Source organism: Heterodontus francisci, chromosome 1 (assembly GCF_036365525.1).
Source record: "Heterodontus francisci isolate sHetFra1 chromosome 1, sHetFra1.hap1, whole genome shotgun sequence".
Taxonomy (NCBI): domain Eukaryota; kingdom Metazoa; phylum Chordata; class Chondrichthyes; order Heterodontiformes; family Heterodontidae; genus Heterodontus; species Heterodontus francisci.
In genome coordinates, this window is record NC_090371.1 from 20700732 (window position 1) to 20721242 (window position 20511).

A 20511-nucleotide genomic window follows, 5' to 3' on the forward strand; every position below is an offset into this window, starting at 1 on the left:
GTCAGTTGTGGCTCGGTATGAGTAGTACTCTCACACGCTGAGTCAGAAGAGCATTGGTTTAAGTCCCATTCTAGAAACCTGAGTACATTAGCAAGGCTGACACCCCCACTATAGTACTGAAGGAGTGCTGCACTGTCAGACATGCTGCCGTTCAGATGAGATGTCAATTCGAGGTTCTATCTGCCCTCTCAGGTCTTTTAAGGGGAGGTGGTAGCATAGTGGTAATGTTGCTGGACTAGTAACCCAGAGCCCAGGCCAATGGTCCGTGGACATGGGTTTAAATCCCACCACAGCAGATGGTGAAATTTAAATTCAACTAATAAATCTAGAATTAAAAGCTAGTCTAACGGTGACCATTGTCGATTGTTGTTAAAAACACATCTGGTTTCCTAATTTCCTCCAGGGAAGGAAATCTGCTGTCCTTACCTGGTCTAGCCCACATATGATCCAGACCTACAGCAATGTGGTTGACTCTGCAATGGCCTAGCAAGCCACTCAGTTCAAAGGCAATTAGGAGTGAGCAATAAATGCTAGCCTAGCCAGCGATGCCCACATCCCACAAAACAAATGAAGTAAAGGTGGATGTGAAAAATCCCATGGCATTACTGAAAGAGCAGCTGAGTCCCTCAAGTGTCCTGGCTTACAGTTATACCTCAACCAACATCACTACAACAAAAAGTAAGATGTTTCAGGTGGATGACTGGTTCTGATAAAAGGTCATCTCTCTGGTTAACTCTGTTTCAATTTCCACAGCTGCTGCCTGACCTACTGAGTGTTTTCCAGGATTTTTAATCACTAAATAACAGATGATCTAGTCATTACCATTTTTTTTTTATTCGTTCGTAGGATGTGAGCATCACTGGCAAGGCCAGCATTTATGCCCCACCCTAATTGCTCTTGAGAAGATGGTAATATTGCTATTTGTGGGAGATTGCAGTGTGTGAATTGGCTGCCATGTTTTGTACATTACAATGGTGGTTACACTTCAAAAGTTCCAGGATTTTGACCCAGCGACAGTGAAGGAACGGTGATATATTTCCAAATCAGCATGGTGTGTAGCTTGGAAGTGAACTTGCAGCTGGCTGGTGGTGTTCCCATGCATCTGCTGCCCTTGTCCTTCTAGGTGGAAGATGCCACGGGTTTGGAAGGTGCTGTTGAAGGAGGTGTGGTGAGTTTGTTGCAGTGCATCTTGTATATGGTACACACTGCAGCCATGGTGCGCCGGTGGCGGAGGAATTGAATGTTTAAGGTGTTGGAGAGGGTGCCAATCAAGCAATTGCTTTACCCTTGAGGGGGTCGAGCTTCTTGAGTGTTGTTGGAGCTGCACTCATGCAAACAAGTGGAGAGTAATGAAGAAAGAATGAACCTGCATTTATATAGTGCCTTTCATGACTTCAGGATGCCCCACTGCAAGTTGCAGCCAATGATGCACATTGGAGTATCCCAGCACACCCCTGACTTGCACCTTGGAGGTGGCTTTGGGGAGTTAGGAGATGAGCCACTTGCTGCAGAAATGCCCAATCTCTAACCGGCTCCAGTAGCCAGGGCATTTACATGGAAGGTCCAGTTGAGCTTCTGGTCAATGGCAATCCCCAGGATGTTGAGGATGTAGGATTTGCTGATAGTAATGCCAGTGAAGGCCAGGTGAAGTGGTTAGACTCTGTTTTGTTGGGGAAGGGTAATGTGCTTTGGGGCATCCTGAGGTTGTGAAAGGTGCTATAAAAATGCAAGTTCTTTCCTTTTTATAGTGAAAAATGAGCTGTTGACTGGGTGTGACAGACCAGTATCAATCTAAAACAAACTTTTATTTCAGATTCCCACAGTTCGTAGACTTTCAGTATACTGCATTGTTACAGTGCTAAAATAAAGACTCAATCGCCCTTAAACAAAAAAGAGGTATATTCGTTAAAAAAAAAATTCTTAGCGCTGTGCGAAGATTGTTTTTAAGACAGGACAACAAAAAGGGGGTGGGGAGGTCGTGCTCTGGTCCTGTTGCTGGGTAACATGACATCACATTCTACCAGTCAGACCGTGGCACCCTGAGCATTGCATTGAGGTTGGCAAAGCTTCTTCTGTCTTGAGAAGGTGTGCGGTCAGCTCTGTGGTTGAGGTACCATTCGCTTGTTCTTTGGTGGTGGAGGTGGTGGCGGGGACTTGAGGGGTTTGCTGCTGTCTGGTGTTGGTGGACGTGCGGCCTGTTGGAAAGAAAACATCAAGAAAAGGTCAACAGAACTGTCCAGCTGAAGGGGTTATGATCAAAACAAGTCGAGCGAATCACAGAGGCAAAATACTGCCTAGGCTGGAAATCTGAAATAAGATTCAGGAGGTCAAGCAGCATCTGTGGAGAGAGAAATAGAGTTAACATTTCAGGTCAATGACCTTTCCCCAGAATTGGCAAAGGTGTAACAGGTTTTCAAAAAATACAGAGGCAGTGATTGGGGGACCACCATTGTGGTCATCAATAATGAAAAGCATAGGCTCAAAGCTCTGGAATTCCATCCTGAAGCCTATCCACCTCTCCACTTCTCTCACTTCCTTTAAGATGCTCCTTAAAACATACCTCTTTAACCAAGCTTTTGTCTGTGTTAGTATCTCCTTATGTGGCTTGGTGTCAAATTTTGCAACAGGGCAAAGGCAGGGGAATGGGGCTAACTGAGCTACTCTCACAAACAGCCAGCATGGAAACGATGGGCTGAATGGCCTGTAACCATATGATTCTATTCTATCTTAACAGCACAGCACAGAAGGAGGCCATTTGGCCCATCATGTCTGTGACGGCTCTCTGTAACAGCAATTCACCGAGTCACACTCCCCCACTTTATCCCCTAGCCCTACAAATTTTTCTTCTTCAGATAATTATCCGATTCCCTTTTGAAAGCCACAATTGAATCTGCCTCCACCATACCCTCAGCAATAAGTACATTCCAGATCCTAATCGCTCGCTGCGTAAAAAGGTTTTTCCTCATGACGCCATTGCTTCCCTTGCCAGTCACCTTAAATCAGTGTCCTCTTGTTCTCGATCCTTCAGCCAATGGAAACAATTTCTCCCTACCTACTCTGTGCAGACCCCTCAGGATTTTGAACATCTCTATCAAATCTCCTCTTAATCTTCTCTTCTCCAAGGAGAACAGCCCCGGCTCTCCAACCTATCCACGTAACTGAAGTGCCTCATCCCTGGAACCATTTTCATGTATCTTTTCTACACCCCCACTAATGCCTTCACATCCTTCCTGAAATGTGATGTTCAGAACTGGATATAATTCTCCAGTAGAGGCCAAACCTGCGTTTAATAAAGGTTCACTAGAATTTCCTTGCTTTTGTACTCTATGCTTCTAGTTATAAAGCCCAGGATCCTGCATGCTTTCTTCACCACTTTCTCAACCTGCCCTGCCACCTTCAGCGATTTGTACACATTTCCACCCCCCCCCCCCCCCACCAAACAAGGTCCCTCTGCTCTTCCATCCCCTTTAGAATTGGACTTCAGATGTGATTCCGCAATTGGACAGAATTTACTGAACAATCCCGAATGTGCTCAGAATTATACTAACAACCAATTTAAGATCAGGCTCGCAATGTGGCTCACTTATGCTTGCGAGAAGCTACAAATATTCATATGCAGGGACCTGTCCTCTTTAGGCAAAAGGAACATGTCCAGGCGTTGCACCTTTTTTGAAGTAAACAAAAGCGTGAGAGACAATAGGTTGCTAGTGCATTCTCCATGGAAATGCCTCAACCAATCAGAGTCAACTTGCCAACCAATCAGCACCCTTTTCTCATGCAGTATAAATTGTTGTTCCCTTTGAAATTTGGCATTCTTCCTTCTGTCCTGATGACTGCAAGATGATAAGCTTCGACAGCATGTCTCTTTTTTCAGCAATACTTTAAATCTACGTCCCCTAAACTCGTTTGCAGCTTGAGACCTGACATGCAATTTTTCAAGCAGGCCTTCGATTTAGGCCAAAAATGCGGGTTCCTTATGATCCTAGGACAACGTGGAACTGAACATTGTAGGGGCTTAAATGGTTCTGGAGACGATAAAGATAATTTTGGGGGGATAAATGATTTTTGTCGGACCAGGCCAGAAGGATACACAAAAGCTTAAAGCTTACCCTGGCCCCATAATAGTTGCCTCACCCACTTCCAGGTCTCTCTCCATTATTCCCTTCTCCCACCACAGCCTCTTGCCCCCACCCACCCAACCTGACAAGGGGTCCATACTGGCCTGGCTCCGCAGTGGACCATTGGACTAGGGGTGGCCAACACTGGTGGGACATATTCCTAAGGGTTCATCACATGACCTCCTGCCTCCAATCACCCCAACCTTGTGCTCCTGTCATTGGTTGCCTGTGACGTTGATTCTCGCGGCACCCCGCCTTCCCACAGTAATCAAGAAACAAATGGACTCTTTGGGCAGAACGTTCCCAACCAGGTGGAGGCGGTTTCTGGTACATGCATAACAGGAAGATCCTGGAAAATGACGTCGGGCCGGAATCCCAATGCCATCCCGCTGTCTTCCTGTTTTCCCAAGTTAAGTTATGACTTCTGTGGGGAATTCCCAAGCATCTGATGTGATTAAAAAGGCAATAAAGGGCCTTTTTAACTGTGATTTTTTTTCTTTTCCAAAAGGACATGTGTTCCACGCTGTGTCTGCACCTCATCAGGGTCACTGAGGTGAATGCACAGAGAGAAGAGCTTCTTCAGTGAAACTGACAAGCTGGGAAGGCTTTGATCAGTTACACTGAAGAGCTTCAGTAATGGCTAGGTGAGAAACTGCTGTTCAAAGCACTCCTTCTCTCAGAGAGTGCTATCACTGCTTGGCAGATGATTGCCAACTTCTTGGAAGGCACTTCATATGCTAAGCACTTCAGTCACCTTCTGCTACAATTCCCTGCTGCCAGCCTTCACCACGGCATGGGAGCAGCTTAGGCAGTTCCACCTACCACCTCTGCTGAGGGGCAAGGGCAGAGACCACACGACCTCCAGCTGCTCCAGCAGCAGCAAGAACAACACCAGCAGCAGGACCAGCTGCCTTCTCCTCAGCCTCATGCCCCACTACAGGGCAGATGGGATGGACACCAAGATCCATCTAGATGGAGGCCAGATCCCAACACAGGAATACAGGCAGCAGAGGATCAGCTATTTCGCCTTGTCTGAGTACCAGTGTCTCAGGAGGCTCTGATTCTCATGGCAGGCCATCTGCAGCCTCCTGGCACAATTCCTCCTTCCCAGTAGAGCAGGTGGGCACACATTGCAAATGGCCAACGAGGTGCCTGTCACTGGAGAGTTATCTCCCGCCTGGGGTCTCTGCCTCTCGCCAAATTATGTGCTCTCTTGTCCAGCAAGGAAAGAAAGCAGAGAAGTGTGAGTGGTCACAGTGGCTTGTGTGGAGAGAAGGAAAGACCCAATTTGTGAAGGGTCACTGTGATGCCTGGGTGTGACTTGGCAATAGGCTGAGGGTGAGTGTGAGTTGGCTGTTCAGATGGGGATGTGAGGTGCCCGGAGAGAGAGCAATGAGTGGAGCTGCAAGATGCGTTGTGAGGCGTGCTGTGCAAGGGAATGCTGGGAAAGGCAGAGTGTGGGTCTTGGCACCAGAAAGTATTATGCCACTCACCTGCCATGCCCTTCTGAGGTCCTGGATCCTCCTGGTGCACTGTCTCCATGTTGAAGGGACCACACTTCTGCTGCTGACTTCGTTGTCCACTTCCACCCATGCCTGCTTGGCTGGAGAGGTTGTGCTTCTCCTCCTCTGGGGGAGCTCACCTCACTGCAGCCACTCAGGTCCCAGGACCTCCAGGTAAAAATGAGAGAGCTGGGGTGCAGTCTTCCCGGGTCTCCTCCCATTCCTCTGGTTGCTGCAGCCTCACAATCTGGTGAGCCCTTGTAACCCATGCAGTGCTCCCTTTAATTAGAATTCCTTCTTTTGACAGAATGGATGCATCATCCCACCCATCCTCCCTAATTGGTTGGGGAGCCTGGAGGAAAGGTAATAATGTCAAGGCTCTGGGAAAGAGCCTCGGCAAAGCCCAGCCATATGGAAATCAGGTTCCTGAGCTGAAAATAGTGCTGCTCTTCTGCTAGGGACCAACTGGACAAGATTCCACCCATTCTTATCCTTTCAGATAATTCTTTACTCTCAGTCAAATAGATTTTCTTCCCACCTCCAATTTTTTTTTGACGAATAAGCAAATGCTTTGAAAGAATGGAAACAAAATTGTCTAAAGCCATAGAGCCTAAGCGTCATTACAGCACAGAAGGAGGCCATTGTGCCCATTGAGTCCATGTTGGATCCTGGAGAGCAATCCAGTCATTCCCATTTCCCCACTCTAGCCCGTAGCCCTGCAAGTTTATTTCCCTCAAGTGCCTATTCAATTCCTTTTGAAATCATTGATTGTCTCCACTTCCACCACCCTAACGGGCAGTGAGTTCCAGGTCATTACCACTCGCTGTGTAAAAAAGTTCTTTCTCACATTCCCTCGCATTTCTTGCTCAAATTTTTTCCCCTGGTTCTTGTACCATCAGCTAATGGGAACAGTTTTTCTTTGTTTACCTTATCTAAGCCTGTCATAATTTTGTACACCTCTATCAAATCTCCCCTCAATCTCCTTTGCTCTAAGGAGAACAGCCCCAGCTTCTCCAACCTAACCTTGTAGCTAAAATTCTTCATCCCTGGAACAATTCTGGTAAATCTCCTCTGTACCCTCTCAAGGACCCTCACATCCTTCCTAAAGTGTGATGACCAGAACTGGATGCAATACTCTAGTTGGGACCTAATCAGAGCTTTATAATGGTTCAGCAAAACGTTCCTGCTTTTGTATTCAATACCTCCATTTATAAAGCCCAAGATTCCGTATGCTTTGCTAAGTAATCTCTCACTATGTCCTGCCACCTTGAAAGACCTATGCACATTAACCCCCAGGTCCCTCTGACTCTGCACACTCTTTAGAACTGTCCCATGACTCAAAAGACCTCTCCCTATCTCTTCTGCCAAAATGCATCACCTGACACTTGTCTGTATTAAATTCATCTGCCCATTCTGCTAGCCTATGTATGTCTTGTTGCAGTCAATTGGTATCATCCACACTGTCTGCCACACCTCCAAGTTTAGTATCATTGGCTTGGAACTATATCGCCGTTCCTTCACTGGCGCTGGGTCAAAATCCTGGCAATCCCTTCCTAACAGCACTGTGGGTGTACCTATCCCAAATGGACTGCAGCGGTTCAAGAAGGCAGCTCACCGCCACCACCTTCTCAAGGGCAATTAGGGATGTGCAATAAATGCTGGCCTGGCCAGTGACGCCCACATCCCATGAATGATTAAAAAAAAAGTCAGGATGGTGTGTGACTTGGAGGGGAACTTGCAGGTGGTGGTGTTCCCGTGTATTTGCTGCCCTTGTCCTTCTAGTTGGTAGAGATCGCGGGTTTGGAAGGTGGTGTCTAAGGAGCCTTGGTGCATTGCTGCAGTGCATCTTATAGATGGTACACACTGTTGCCACTGTGCGTCGGTGGTGGAGGGAGTGAATGTTTATAGATGGGGTGCCAGTCAAGCAGGCTGCTTTGTCCTGGATGGTGTCGAGCTTCTTGAGTGTTGTTGGAGTTGCACCCATCCAGGCAAGTGGAGAGTATTCCATCACACTCCTGACTTGTGTCTTGTAGATGGTGGACAGGCTTTGGGGAGTCAGGGGGTGAGTTACTCGCCTCAAGATTCCAAGCCTCTGACCTGCTCTTGTAGCCACGGTATTTATATGGCTACTCCAGTTCAGTTTCTGGTCAATGGTAGCCCCTAGGATGTTGCTAGTGGGGGATTCAGCGATGGTAATGCCGTTGAATGTCAAGGGGAGATGGTTAGATTCTCTCTTGTTGGAGATGGCCATTGCCTGGCACTTGTGTGCCACGAATGTTACTTGCCACTTATCAGCCCAAGCCTGGATATTGTCCAGGTCTTGCTGCATTTCTACACAGACTGCTTCAGTATCTGAGGAGTCACGAATGGTGCTGAACATTGTGCAATCATCACGAACATCCCCACTTCTGACTTTATGATTGAAGGAAGATCATTGGTGAAGCAGCTGAAGATGGTTGGGCCTAGGACACTACCAAAGAACAAAGACCAGTACAGCACAGGAGCAGGCCATTCGGCCCTCCAAGCCTACGTCAAACTTAGTACATGCCTAAACTAAAACCTTCTGCATTTCCAGGGACCGTATCCCTCTATTCCCATCCTATTCATGTATTTGTCAAGATGCCTCTTAAACGTGATTATCGTACCTGCTTCCACCACCTCCCCCGGCAGCAAGTTCCAGGCACTCACCACCCTCTGTGTAAAGAACTTGCCTCGCACATCCCCTCTAAACTTTGCCCCTCTCACCTTAAACCTATGTCCCCTAGTAACTGACTCTTCCACCCTGGGAAAAAGCTTCTGACTATCCACTCTGTCCATGCCGCGCATAACTTTGGAAACCTCTATCATGTCACCCCTCCACCTCTGTCGTTCCAGTGAAAACAATCCGAGTTTATCCAACCCCTCCTCATAGCTCAACCTCTCCTCATAGCTAATGCCCTCCAGACCAGGCAACATCCTGGTAAACCTCTTCTGTACCCACTCCAAAGCCTCCCCGTCCTTCTGGTAGTGTGGCGATCAGAATTGCACGCAATATTCTAAGTGTGGCCTAATTAAAGTTCAGTACAGCTGCAGCATGACTTGCCAATTTTTATACTCTATGCCCCGACCGATGAAGGCAAGCATGCCGTATGCCTTCTTGACTACCTTATCCACCTGTGTTGCCACTTTCAGTGACCTTGGACCTGTGCGCCCAGATCTCTCTGCATGTCAACACTCCTAAGGGTTCTGCCATTTACTGTATACTTCCCACCTGCGTTAGATCTTCCAAAATGCATTACCTCACATTTGTCCGGATTAAACTCCATCTGCCATTTCTCCGCACAAGTCTCCAATCGATCTATATCCTGCTGTATCCTCTGACCACCCTCATCACTATCTGCAACTCCGCCAACCTTTATGTCGTCCGCAAACTTACTAATCAGACCAGCTACATTTTCCTCCAATTCATTTATATATACTCCAAAGAGCAAAGGTCCCAGCACTGATCCCTGCGGAACACCACTAGTCACATCCCTCCATTCAGAAAAGCACCCTTCCACTGCTACCCTCTGTCTTCTATGACAGAGCCAGTTCTGTATCCATCTTGCCAGCTCACCTCTGATCCCGTGTGACTTCACCTTTTGTACCAGTCTGCCATGAGGGACCTTGTCAAAGGCTTTACTGAAGTCCATATAGATAACATCCACTGCCCTTCCTTCATCAATCATCTTTGTCACTTCCTCAAAAAACTCAATCAAGTTAGTGAGACATGACCTCCCCTTCACAAAACCATGCTGCCTCTCGCTAATAAGTTCATTTGTTTCCAAATGGGAGTAAATCCTGTCCTGAAGAATCCACTCTAATAATTTCCCTACCACTGACATAAGGCTCACCGGCCTATAATTTCCTGGATTATCCTTGCTACCCTTCTTAAACAAAGGAACAACATTGGCTATTCTCCAGTCCTCTGGGACCTCACCTGTAGCCAATGAGGAAGCAAAGATTTCTGTCAAGGCCCCAGCAATTTCCTCCCTTGCCTCCCTTAGTATTCTGGGGTAGATCCCATCAGGCCCTGGGGACTTATCTACCTTAATGCTTTGCAAGACATCCAACACCTCCTCCTTTTTGATAATGAGATGACTGAGACTATCTGCACTCCATTCCCTAGGCTCATCATCCACCAAGTCCTTCTCTTTGGTGAATACTGATGCAAAGTACTCATTTAGTACCTCGCCCATTTCCTCTGGCTCCACACATAGATTCCCTTCTCTGTCCTTGAGCGGGCCAACCCTAGTTACCCTCTTGCTCTTTATATACGTATAAAAAGAATTGGGATTATCCTTAATCCTGTTTGCCAATGACTTTTCATGACCCCTTTTAGCCCTCCTGACTCCTTGCTTAAGTTCCTTTCTACTGTCTTTATATTCCTCAAGGGATTTGTCTGTTCCTAGCCTTCCAGCCCTTTCGAATGCTTCCTTTTCTTTTTGACTTCTTCTTTGGCCTCCTTATTTCGAGAGACAATGGGTAAGCGCCTGGAGGTGGTCAGTGGTGTGTGGAGCAGCGCCTGGAGTGGCTATAAAGGCCAATTCTAGAGTGACAGGCTCTTCCACAGGTGCTGCAGAAAAATTTGTTTGTTGGGGCTGTTACACAGTTGGCTCTCCCCTTGCGCTTCTGTCTTTTTTCCTGCCAACTGCTAAGTCTCTTCGACTCGCCACACTTTAGCCCCGCCTTTATGGCTGCCCACCAGCTCTGGCGAACGCTGGCAACTGACTCCCACGACTTGTGATCAATGTCACAGGACTTCATGTCGCGTTTGCAGACGTCTTTAAAGTGGAAACATGGACGGCCGGTGGGGCTGATACCAGTGGCGAGCTCGCTGTACAATGTGTCTTTGGGGATCCTGCCATCTTCCATGCGGCTCACATGGACAAGCCATCTCAAGCGCCGCTGGCTCAATAGGGTGTATATGCTGGGGATGTTGGCCACCTCGAGGACTTCTGTGTTGGAGGTACGGTCCTGCCACCTGATGCCAAGTATTCTCCGGAGGCAGCGAAGAATTGAGATGTCGCTCTTGGCTGATATACGTTGTCCAGGCCTCGCTGCCATAGAGCAAGGTACTGAGGACACAAGCTTGATACACTTGGACTTTTGTGTTCCGTGTCAGTGCGCCATATTTCCACAGTCTCTTGGCCAGTCTGGACATAGCAGTGGAAGCCTTTCCCATGCGCTTGTTGATTTCTGCATCTAGAGACAGGTTACTGGTGATAGTTGAGCCTAGGTAGGTGAACTCTTGAACCACTTCCAGAGCGTGGTCGCCAATATTGATGGATGGAGCATTTTTGACTAGGCTGACAATATCCCACGTTATCCAAGGTTCCCGAAACTTGCCAAACTTATCCTTCTTCCTCACAGGAACATGCTGGTCCTGGATTCTAATCAACTGACATTTGAAGGACTCCCACATGTCAGATGTTGATTTCCCCTCAAACAGCCGCCCCCAATCTAAATTCTTCAGTTCCTGCCTAATATTGTTGTAATTAGCTTTCCCCCAATTTAGCACCTTCACCCGAGGACTACTCTTATCCTTATCCACAAGTACCTTAAAACTTATGGAATTATGGTCACTGTTCTCGAAATGCTCCCCTACTGAAACTTCGACCACCTGGCCGGGCTCATTCCCCAATACCAGGTCCAGTACAGCCCCATCTTTAGTTGGACTATCTACATATTGTTTCAAGAAGCCCTCCTGGATGCTCCTTACAAATTCTGCCCCATCCAAGCCCCTAGCACTAAGTGAGTCCCAGTCAATATGGGGGAAGTTAAAATCATCCACCACTACAACCCTGTTACCTTTACATCTTTCCAAAATCTGTCTACATATCTGCTCCTCTACCTCCCACTGGCTCTTGGGAGGCTTGTAGAAAACCCCCAACATCGTGACTGCACCCTTCCTATTCCTGAGCTCCACTCATATTGCCTCGCTGCACGACCCCTCCGAGGTGTCCTCCCGCAGTACAGCTGTGATATTCTCCTTAACAAGTAATGCAACTCCCCCACCCCTTTTACATCCCCCTCGATCCCGCCTGAAGCTTCTAAATCAAAGAACATTTAGCTGCCAATCTTGTCCTTCCCTCAACCAAGTCTCTGTAATAGCAACAACATCATAGTTCCAAGTACTAATCCAAGCTCTAAGTTCATCTGCCTTACCTGTTATACTTCTCGCATTGAAACAAATGCACTTCAGACCACCAGTCCCGCTATGCTCCGCAATATCTCCCTGCCTGCTCTTCCTCTTAGTCTTACTGGCATTATTTACTAGTTCCTCCTCGTTTACTTCACTAGCTGTCCTATTTCTCTGGTTCCCACCCCCCTGCCACACTAGTTTAAACCCTCCTAAGTGACGCTAGCAAACCTCGCAGCCACGATATTTGTGCCCCTCCAGTTTAGATGCAACCCGTCCTTCTTGTACAGGTCCCATCTGTCCCTGAAGAGATCCCAATGGTCCAGATATCTGAAACCCTCCCTGCTACACCAGCTGTTCAGCCACGTGTTTAGCTGCACTATCTTCCTATTTCTAGCCTCACTGGCACGTGGCACAGGGAGTAATCCCGAGATTACAACCCTGGAGGTCCTGTCTTTTAATTTTCTATCTAACTCCCTAAACTCCCCCTGCAGGACCTCGTCACTCTTCCTGCCTATGTCATTGGTACCGATGTGTACCACAACATCTGGCTGTTCACCCTCCCCCTTCAGAATGCCCCCTGTCCGTTCAGAGACATCCTTGACCCTGGCACCAGGGAGGCAACATACCATCCTGGAGTCTCTTTCACGTCCACAGAAGCGCCTATCTGTGCCCCTGACTATATAGAGTCCCCTATAACCATTTCTCTTCTGTGCTTTGTCCCTCCCTGCTGAACAATAGTGCCAGTCATGGTGCCACTGCTCTGGCTGCTGCTGTTTTCCCCTGATAGGCCATCCCCCCCAACAGTATCCAAAACGGTATACTTGTTAGAGAGGGGGATAGCCACAGGGGATTCCTGCACTGACTGCCTGCCCCTTCTAGCGGTCACCCATCTATCTGCCTGCACCTTGGGTGTAACCACTTCTCTAAAACTCCTGTCTATGACGCTTTCCGCCACCTGCATGCTCCTAAGTGCATCCAGTTGCCGCTCCAACCGATCCATGCGGTCTGTGAGGAGCTGCAACTGGGTATACTTCCTGCAGATGTAGTCGCCCGGAACGCTGGAATCATCACGGACCTCCCACATCTAACAAGTGAAGCACTTCACCCCTCTAACTGACATTTCTAGCACTAATTAAATTAATTTAAAATAAATACTTATTAAATCCTTACTAAATTGTTATAACTCGATGGTCCCTAGTGCTAGATTCCTACTATAAATATTAAATGCTAACTAAATACAGTAATAAAGAAAAAACAAAGAAAATTACAGCACAGGAACAGGCCCTTCGGCCCTCCAAGCCTGCGCCGATCCAGATCCTCTATCTAAACATGTCGCCTATTTTCTAAGGGTCTGTATCTCTTTGCTTCCTGCCCATTCATGTATCTGTCTAGATACATCTTAAAAGACGCTATCGTGCCCGCGTCTACCACCTCCGCTGGCAATGCGTTCCAGGCACGCACCACCCTCTGCGTAAAGAACTTTCCACGCATATCCCCCCTAAACTTTTCCCCTCTCACTTTGAACTCGTGACCCCTAGTATTTGAATCCCCCACTCTGGGAAAAAGCTTCTTGCTATCCACCCTGTCTATACCTCTCATGATTTTGTACATCTCAATCAGGTCCCCCCTCAACCTCCGTCTTTCTAATGAAAATAATCCTAATCTACTCAACCTCTCTTCATAGCTAGCGCCCTCCATACCAGGAAACATCCTGGTGAACCTCCTCTGCACCCTCTCCAAAGCATCTACATCCTTTTGGTAATGTGGCGACCAGAACTGCACGCAGTATTCCAAATGTGGCCGAACCAAAGTCCTATACAACTGTAACATGCCCTGCCAACCCTTGTACTTTACCCCGTCCGATGAAGGAAAGCATGCCGTCTGCCTTCTTGACCACTCTATTGACCTGCGTTGCCACCTTCAGGGAACAATGGACCTGAACACCCAAATCTCTCTGTACATCAATTTTCCCCAGGACTTTTCCATTTACTGTATAGTTCACTCTTGAATTGGATCTTCCAAAATGCATCACCTCGCATTTGCCCGGATTGAACTCCATCTGCCATTTCTCTGCCCAACTCTCCAATCTATCTATATTCTGCTGTATTCTCTGACAGTCCCCTTCACTGCCTGCTCCTCCACCAATCTTAGTGTCATCTGCAAACTTGCTGATCAGACCACCTATACTTTCCTCCAAATCATTTATGTATATCACAAACAACATTGGTCCCAGCACGGATCCCTGTGGAACACCACTGGTTACACGTCTCCATTTTGAGAAACTCCCTTCCACTGCTACTCTCTGTCTCCTGTTGCCCAGCCAGTTCTTTATCCATCTAGCTCATACACCCTGAATCCCATGCGACTTCACTTTCGCCATAAGCCTACCATGGGGAACCTTATCAAACGCCTTACTGAAGTCCATGTATATGACATCTACAGCCCTTCCCTCATCAATCAACTTTGTCACTTCCTCAAAGAATTCTATTAAGTTGGTAAGACATGACCTTCCCTGCACAAAACCATGTTGCCTATCACTGATAAGCCCATTTTCTTCCAAATGGGAATAGATCCTATCCCTCAGTATCTTCTCCAGCAGCTTCCCTACCACTGACGTCAGGCTCACCGGTCTATAATTACCTGGATTATCCCTGCTACCCTTCTTAAACAAGGGGACAACATTAGCAATTCTCCAATCCTCCGGGACCTCACCCATGTTTAAGGATGCTGCAAAGATATCTGTTAAGGCCCCAGCTATTTCCTCTCTCGCTTCCCTCAAGAACCTGGGATAGATCCCATCCGGACCTGGGGACTTGTCCACCTTAATGCCTTTTAGAATACCCAACACTTCCTCCCTCCTTATGCCGACTTGACCTAGAGTAATCAAACATCTATCTCTAACCTCAACATCCGTCATGTCCCTCTCCTCGGTGAATACCGATGCAAAGTACTCGTTTAGAATCTCACCCATTTTCTCTGACTCCAAGCATAACTTTCCTCCTTTGTCCTTGAGTGGGCCAATCCTTTCTCTAGTTACCCTCTTGCTCCTTATATATAAATAAAAGGCTTTGGGATTTTCCTTAACCCTGTTTGCTAAAGATATTTCATGACCCCTTTTAGCCCTCTTAATTCCTCGTTTCAGATTGGTCCTACATTCCCGATATTCTTTCAAAGCTTCGTCTTTCTTCAGCCTCCTAGACCTTATGTATGCTTCCTTTTTCCTCTTAGCTAGTCTCACAATTTCACCTGTCATCCATGGTTCCCTAATCTTGCCATTTCTATCCCTCATTTTCACAGGAACATGTCTTTCCTGCACGCTAATCAACCTCTCTTTGAAAGCCTCCCACATATCTCCTCCCTTATTAATTAGTTAATTAGGGTTTTAATCAATTTTTATCAATGTTTTATTTTCAAATTCAACTACCCTGAGGAACTCCTGCAGTGATGTCCTGCAGCTCAGATGATTAACCTCCAACAACCACAACCATCTTCCTTTGCTCTAGTTATGACTCCAGCCAGTGGAGGGTTTTCCCCCTGATTCCCATTGACCTCAGTTTTGCAAGGGCTCATTGATGCCATACTCAGTCAAATGTTGCCTTGATGTCAAGGGCAGTCACTCTCACCTCACCTCTTGAGTTCAGCTCTTTTGTCCATCTTTGAACCAAGGCTGTATTGAGGTCAGGAGCTGAGTGGCCCTGGCGGAACCCAAGCTGAGCGTCACTGAGCAGGTTATTGCTAAGCAAGTGCCACTTGATGGCACTGTTGATGACACCTTCCATCACTTTATATTTGCACTCTCCAATTCTCTGGCACCTCCCCCAAGTGTAAGGAAGATTGGAAGATTATGGAAAGCCCTCCCACTATCTCCACTCCCACTTCCTTTCGCAACCTGGTTGCAATCCATCGAAACCAGGTGACTTATCATCTCTAAGCATAGCCACCCTTTCCAGTACATCCTTCCTATCAATTTTCACACTATCCATTGCCTCTACCATTCAGATTCTTCTTCATTTGGAAACACCGATACAAAGTATTCAGGTCTTCTAACCTTGCCCTGGTGCATCTAAGCATATATCACCCTAATAGGCCCCACTACACCTCTTACTACCTACTTACGAATTACATGCTGGTTCCTTTTATGTTAACTGCCATTCTATTCTCATAGTCTCTCTTTGCCAGGCTTACTTTCCTCTTCACTTCACCTTTCAACTTGTTGTATTTGGCCTGGTTCGAATAATTCACCTGACATGCATCAGAAACCCTGTTTTTTGTTTAATCATTTTCTCTGTCTCCCTCATCATCCAAGGAGCCCTAGCTTTGGTTCCCTTACCTTTTGTCCTTATTGGAATGTACCTCGCCTGTACCTGAAACATCTCTCCCTTACAAATCACCCATTATTTTGTTACCGAATGCTTTTTCTCCTGAAGTTGCTTAGAGTCCTAGAGATTAATCTTCAATTACTGGAGACACAAGGCCAATCCTGGCAGGTTGCCATTACTAGTTGGACTCCTGTGCTTCTGACTCCACAAAATACCAAAACTTTTGGAAGGTTTTTGGGCCTATTGATGAGCAGCCTTTGGCATTTAAGGACTCCTGCTTAAGCTGGTCAAGACCGTGGAAATGGCAGGTCTTGAGCAACACAATCTCCGACTCAAGAAAGCAGATTTAGGAGTCTATCTTGCAATGAGGACCATGCTCATTTCAGGCAAGCACCAGGGCCATCTAAGTAAAAGCCCTGACCAAATTAGCTGTGGCCCGAACTCCTGTGAAGAACAGGCGTGGGCCTCTTAGGGTTTCCCACACTCCAGGATTGCCTTGGAGTTTCCAGGAATTAAAGATTGATCTCCAGGACACTGCAGCAAGCAACACCCAGGAGAAAGAAAAAGCCGTTTCTTTGAAGAAAGTATTTTTCTCCATTTTCTTTGAAAACCTTAATTTCTTAATTATAAAAGTACTGGACATGGGAAAAATACGGTTTGGTTATTGGTCAAGAATCATGCAGTCAGGTAATCGAAGCCTGATCACTTCAAATTGAGGTCGGAAAGCAGTGCGACACAAGGATGGATGTGTCGGGGACCAATGGTGGGGAGGTTAGAGATTAGAGGTCATGTGCTGAAACCTCCACGAATGCATCCAATCAGAGTTGGCAACCCAAGGGCCTGTGCATTGCGAAATTGGTTATTGTTGATCATAAAACCCCAGGATTTCCATTTTACATCGATGGTTTCAATGCTAAATGTTGAGCTAAAAGCAAGACCAAAAATTTATGACAAGAGAAAGCATGGCACATGCACAAGGCTTTTTTTTTAATAATGTAGTTTTGACTCACCTTATTTTCGAACTGTTCACTCGCTGGCCCCTGCTGGACAGAAGGGCTCGGAGGATCTACCTGATCCTGACTGAAACTCTCCAGAAGCACAGGGTTAATTTTCTTGGGCAATGGGGGAGGCCTGGCACTCTTTATCCGTCCACTGAACCCATTGATTACGGCAAAGGCCTGGCCTGTGGACCACACAAGAGTACCACAAGGTTAGACATAAAGACTGCTCCCCAGAGAAAGCAAACTGTATGGTAGAAACGTCACTTTAATATTGTCGCTGTTGTTTTATTTTCCACTTTTGCCTGTCCACCCCTGGGAGAAGGTAAGTTCTTGAACTGAGGGCCATGGGATGCTTCAACACAAGTGGCTATTGTGATACATACTAAAACATAATAGAAAATAGGTGACATGTTTAGAGAGAGGATCTGGATCGGCGCAGGCTTGGAGGGCCGAAGGGCCTGTTCCTGTGCTGTAATTATCTTTGTTCTTTGTTCTTTGTTCAAAAGGCTACATTTTTGAAAAGGATCAGTGGTTGGTGGGGGAGTGAGGTGGTGGTGAATGGAACATAGGAACAGAAGTTGACTATTTAGCCCTTCGAGCCTATCCCCCCATTCAATGAGATCATGGCTGGTGTGTGCCCTAATTCCATTTACGTGCCTTTGACCCATATCCCTTAACACCTTTGTGGGGTTTTGCAGCACAGATACAGACATTGGGGGCTAAATGGCCTTCTCTCGTGCTGTAATTTCTATCATTCTATGAAAACCCTTCCATATAGAAACTAAGCCTATGGAGAGGTTTATAAATGTGGAAGCTGAACTGAGTTCAGAACGGTGCTCACTTTGAGAAATGCCCCAAAGACCGAGCCTGCTGCCCTGTGTGTGATCTATATTAGCAGTGGCTGTAGCCAGTGACAGCTACAGCTCAATGGGGCACGCTCTCATTTCTGGGTCCAGAAGGTTGTGGATTTAAGTCCGTCTCCAGAGACTTGAGCACAAAAATCTAAGCAGTCACTCCCAGCGCAGAACTGAAGGAGTGCTGCGCTGTTGGAGGTGCCATCTTTCAGATGAGATGTTAAACTAAGGCTCCGTCGGCCCTCTCACTTAAACAAAAATATCCCATGGCACAATTTTGAAAAAGAACAGGAGAATTATCCTGGGTATCCTGGCCAATATTTATCCCTTAACCAACATCACTAAAATACATTATCTGGTTATTACCACATTGCTGCTTATTGTACACAGATTGAACACAAGAAGACAAGTAGGAGCAGCAATAGACCATTTGGCCCATCGAGCCTGCTCTGGCATTCAATCTGATAATAACCTTAGGCTTCAACTCCACTTTCCCGCCTGCTCGCCATATCCCTTGATTCCCTGAAAGACCAAAAATTTGTCTATCCCAGCCTTAAATGTATTAAATGATGGAGCATCCATAACCGTCTGGGGAAGAGAATTCCAAAGATTCACAATCCTTTGAGTGAAGTAATTTCTCATCTCAGTCCTAAATGACCAGCCTCTTATCCTGAGAATGTGCCCCCACGTTTTAGATTCCTTGACCAACGGAAAAAATCTCTAAGTGTCTCCCCTATACAGCCCCTTCAGAATCTTGTATGTTTCAATGAGATCACCTCTCATTCTTCTAAACTCCAGAGAATATTGGCCCAATTTACTCAGCCTCTCATCATAGGACAACCCCCTCATCCCAGTGACCAATTTAGTGTACTGCTTCCAATGCAAGTATATCCTTTCTTCAGTGTGGAGACCAAAACTGCACACAGTACTACAGATGTGGTCTCACCAAAACCCTCTACAATTGTAGCAAGACATTTCTTTCCTGTACGCCAATCCCCTTGCAATAAAGGTCAACATGCCATTTGACTTCCTAATTGCTTGCTGTAGCTGCATGCTAACTTCCTGCATCCTTATACAAGCACATCCAAGTCAGATGTCGCATGGTCAGATGTCATTTTCTTTATTTATTTGTGGGATGTGGGCATCGCTGGCTAGGCCGCATTTATTATCCATCCCTAATTGCCCTTGAGAAGGTGGTAGTGAGCTGCTTTTTTGAACCGCTGCACTCCATGGGGTGTAGGTACACCCACAGTGCCCTTAGGAAGGGAGTTCCAGGATTTGAACGCAATCAACTGTCCCATGGTCAGAATGTCACAAACCTCTAGGAATGCCTCTAACCCGAGTTTTTTATTTTTATTTATTTAGAGATACAGCACTGAAACAGGCCCTTCGGCCCACCGAGTCTGGGCCGACCAACAACCGCCCATTTATACTAACCCTACAGTAATCCCATATTCCCTACCACCTACCTACACTAGGGGCAATTTACAATGGCCAATTTACCTATCACCTGCAAGTCTTTGGCTGTGGGAGGAAACCGGAGCACCCGGCGAAATCCCACGCGGTCACAGGGAGAACTTGCAAACTCCACACAGGCAGTACCCAGAATTGAACCCAGGTCTCTGGAGCTGTGAGGCTGCAGTGCTAACCACTGTGCCACTGTGCCGCATCATCAACAACACTGCAGGTTTGCCAACACCACATGGACTGCAGTGGCCAGAGAGCCTCCTTCCCCTGAGCTGATCTTGTGAGAAACACTTAAACTTGGGAAGGGGAAATGAGTGGTGCAAGAATCCAAAAGGTTTCAGACTGAGAGTTCGGTATGAGGGATTGTCACGCATCCTTCAGATTGAGGAACAGAAGAGCTGTGAGGTGAGGAAAGAGAGCGAGGAGCAGCACATGAACCCACTGTAATTCAAGACTCTGCCCCACCTGTAAGACTGGTATTGTTTTCTTTGGTGGGCTGGTCTGGATTCTGATTGCTTTCCACCATTCTTGTGTCGATCACCAGTTGTGACAACCTTGAAGGCTCCTAGAAATAGACAGGAATTAACATCATCAAAATGTTGTCATTAGAAATAATCAGCTCAGCTGGGCTTTAGCTTAAGGACCCTCACCCTCCCCGCCATCTGATTCCTTCCTCAGTGCATTCCTTTCTAATAAAAGTTGGAAACAAATTGGAAAATCACCAATACTCTACTGACCCACTGAAAAATGTTTAACAGCTGCAGGCCACAATTCTCCTGTCTGCAGTACCTCTGGTCTGATACCAGTTCATTCACAGGATGTGGGTGTCACTGACAAGGCCAACATTTATTGTCTGCCTAATTGCCCTCGAGAAGGTGGTGGTGAGCTGCTTTCTTGAACCACTGCAGCACTTCATAACAGTTTCGGTCTTGCTTTTCAGAGGGCAGTTAAGAGTTAACCACATTATTGTGGGTCCGGAGTCACTTATAGGCCAGGTGAGAACAATAAATTACCTCCCTGAAGGGGATTAGTGAACCAGAAGAGCTTTTACAACAACCACATTATTAATGAGAGTTACATTTTACTC

At 46.7% G+C, this 20511-nt stretch overlaps 1 protein-coding gene across 2 annotated transcripts in view; it reads right to left on the reverse strand.

Annotated features, from left to right (window-relative positions):
* Positions 1-1784: 1784 nt before the first annotated feature.
* LOC137368229 (dedicator of cytokinesis protein 2-like) overlaps positions 1785-20511 on the reverse strand; it is a 1222644-nt gene continuing 1203917 nt past the window's right edge. For both annotated transcript variants that reach the window (XM_068028710.1, XM_068028709.1), the window contains exons 50-52: positions 19890-19989; positions 17113-17285; positions 1785-2195 (exon numbers count right to left, since the gene is read on the reverse strand). In XM_068028710.1, coding sequence (XP_067884811.1) covers positions 2094-2195; positions 17113-17285; positions 19890-19989 — 375 coding nt within the window. In that variant the 3' untranslated portion in view covers positions 1785-2093. The remainder of the gene's footprint in view (positions 2196-17112; positions 17286-19889; positions 19990-20511) is intronic.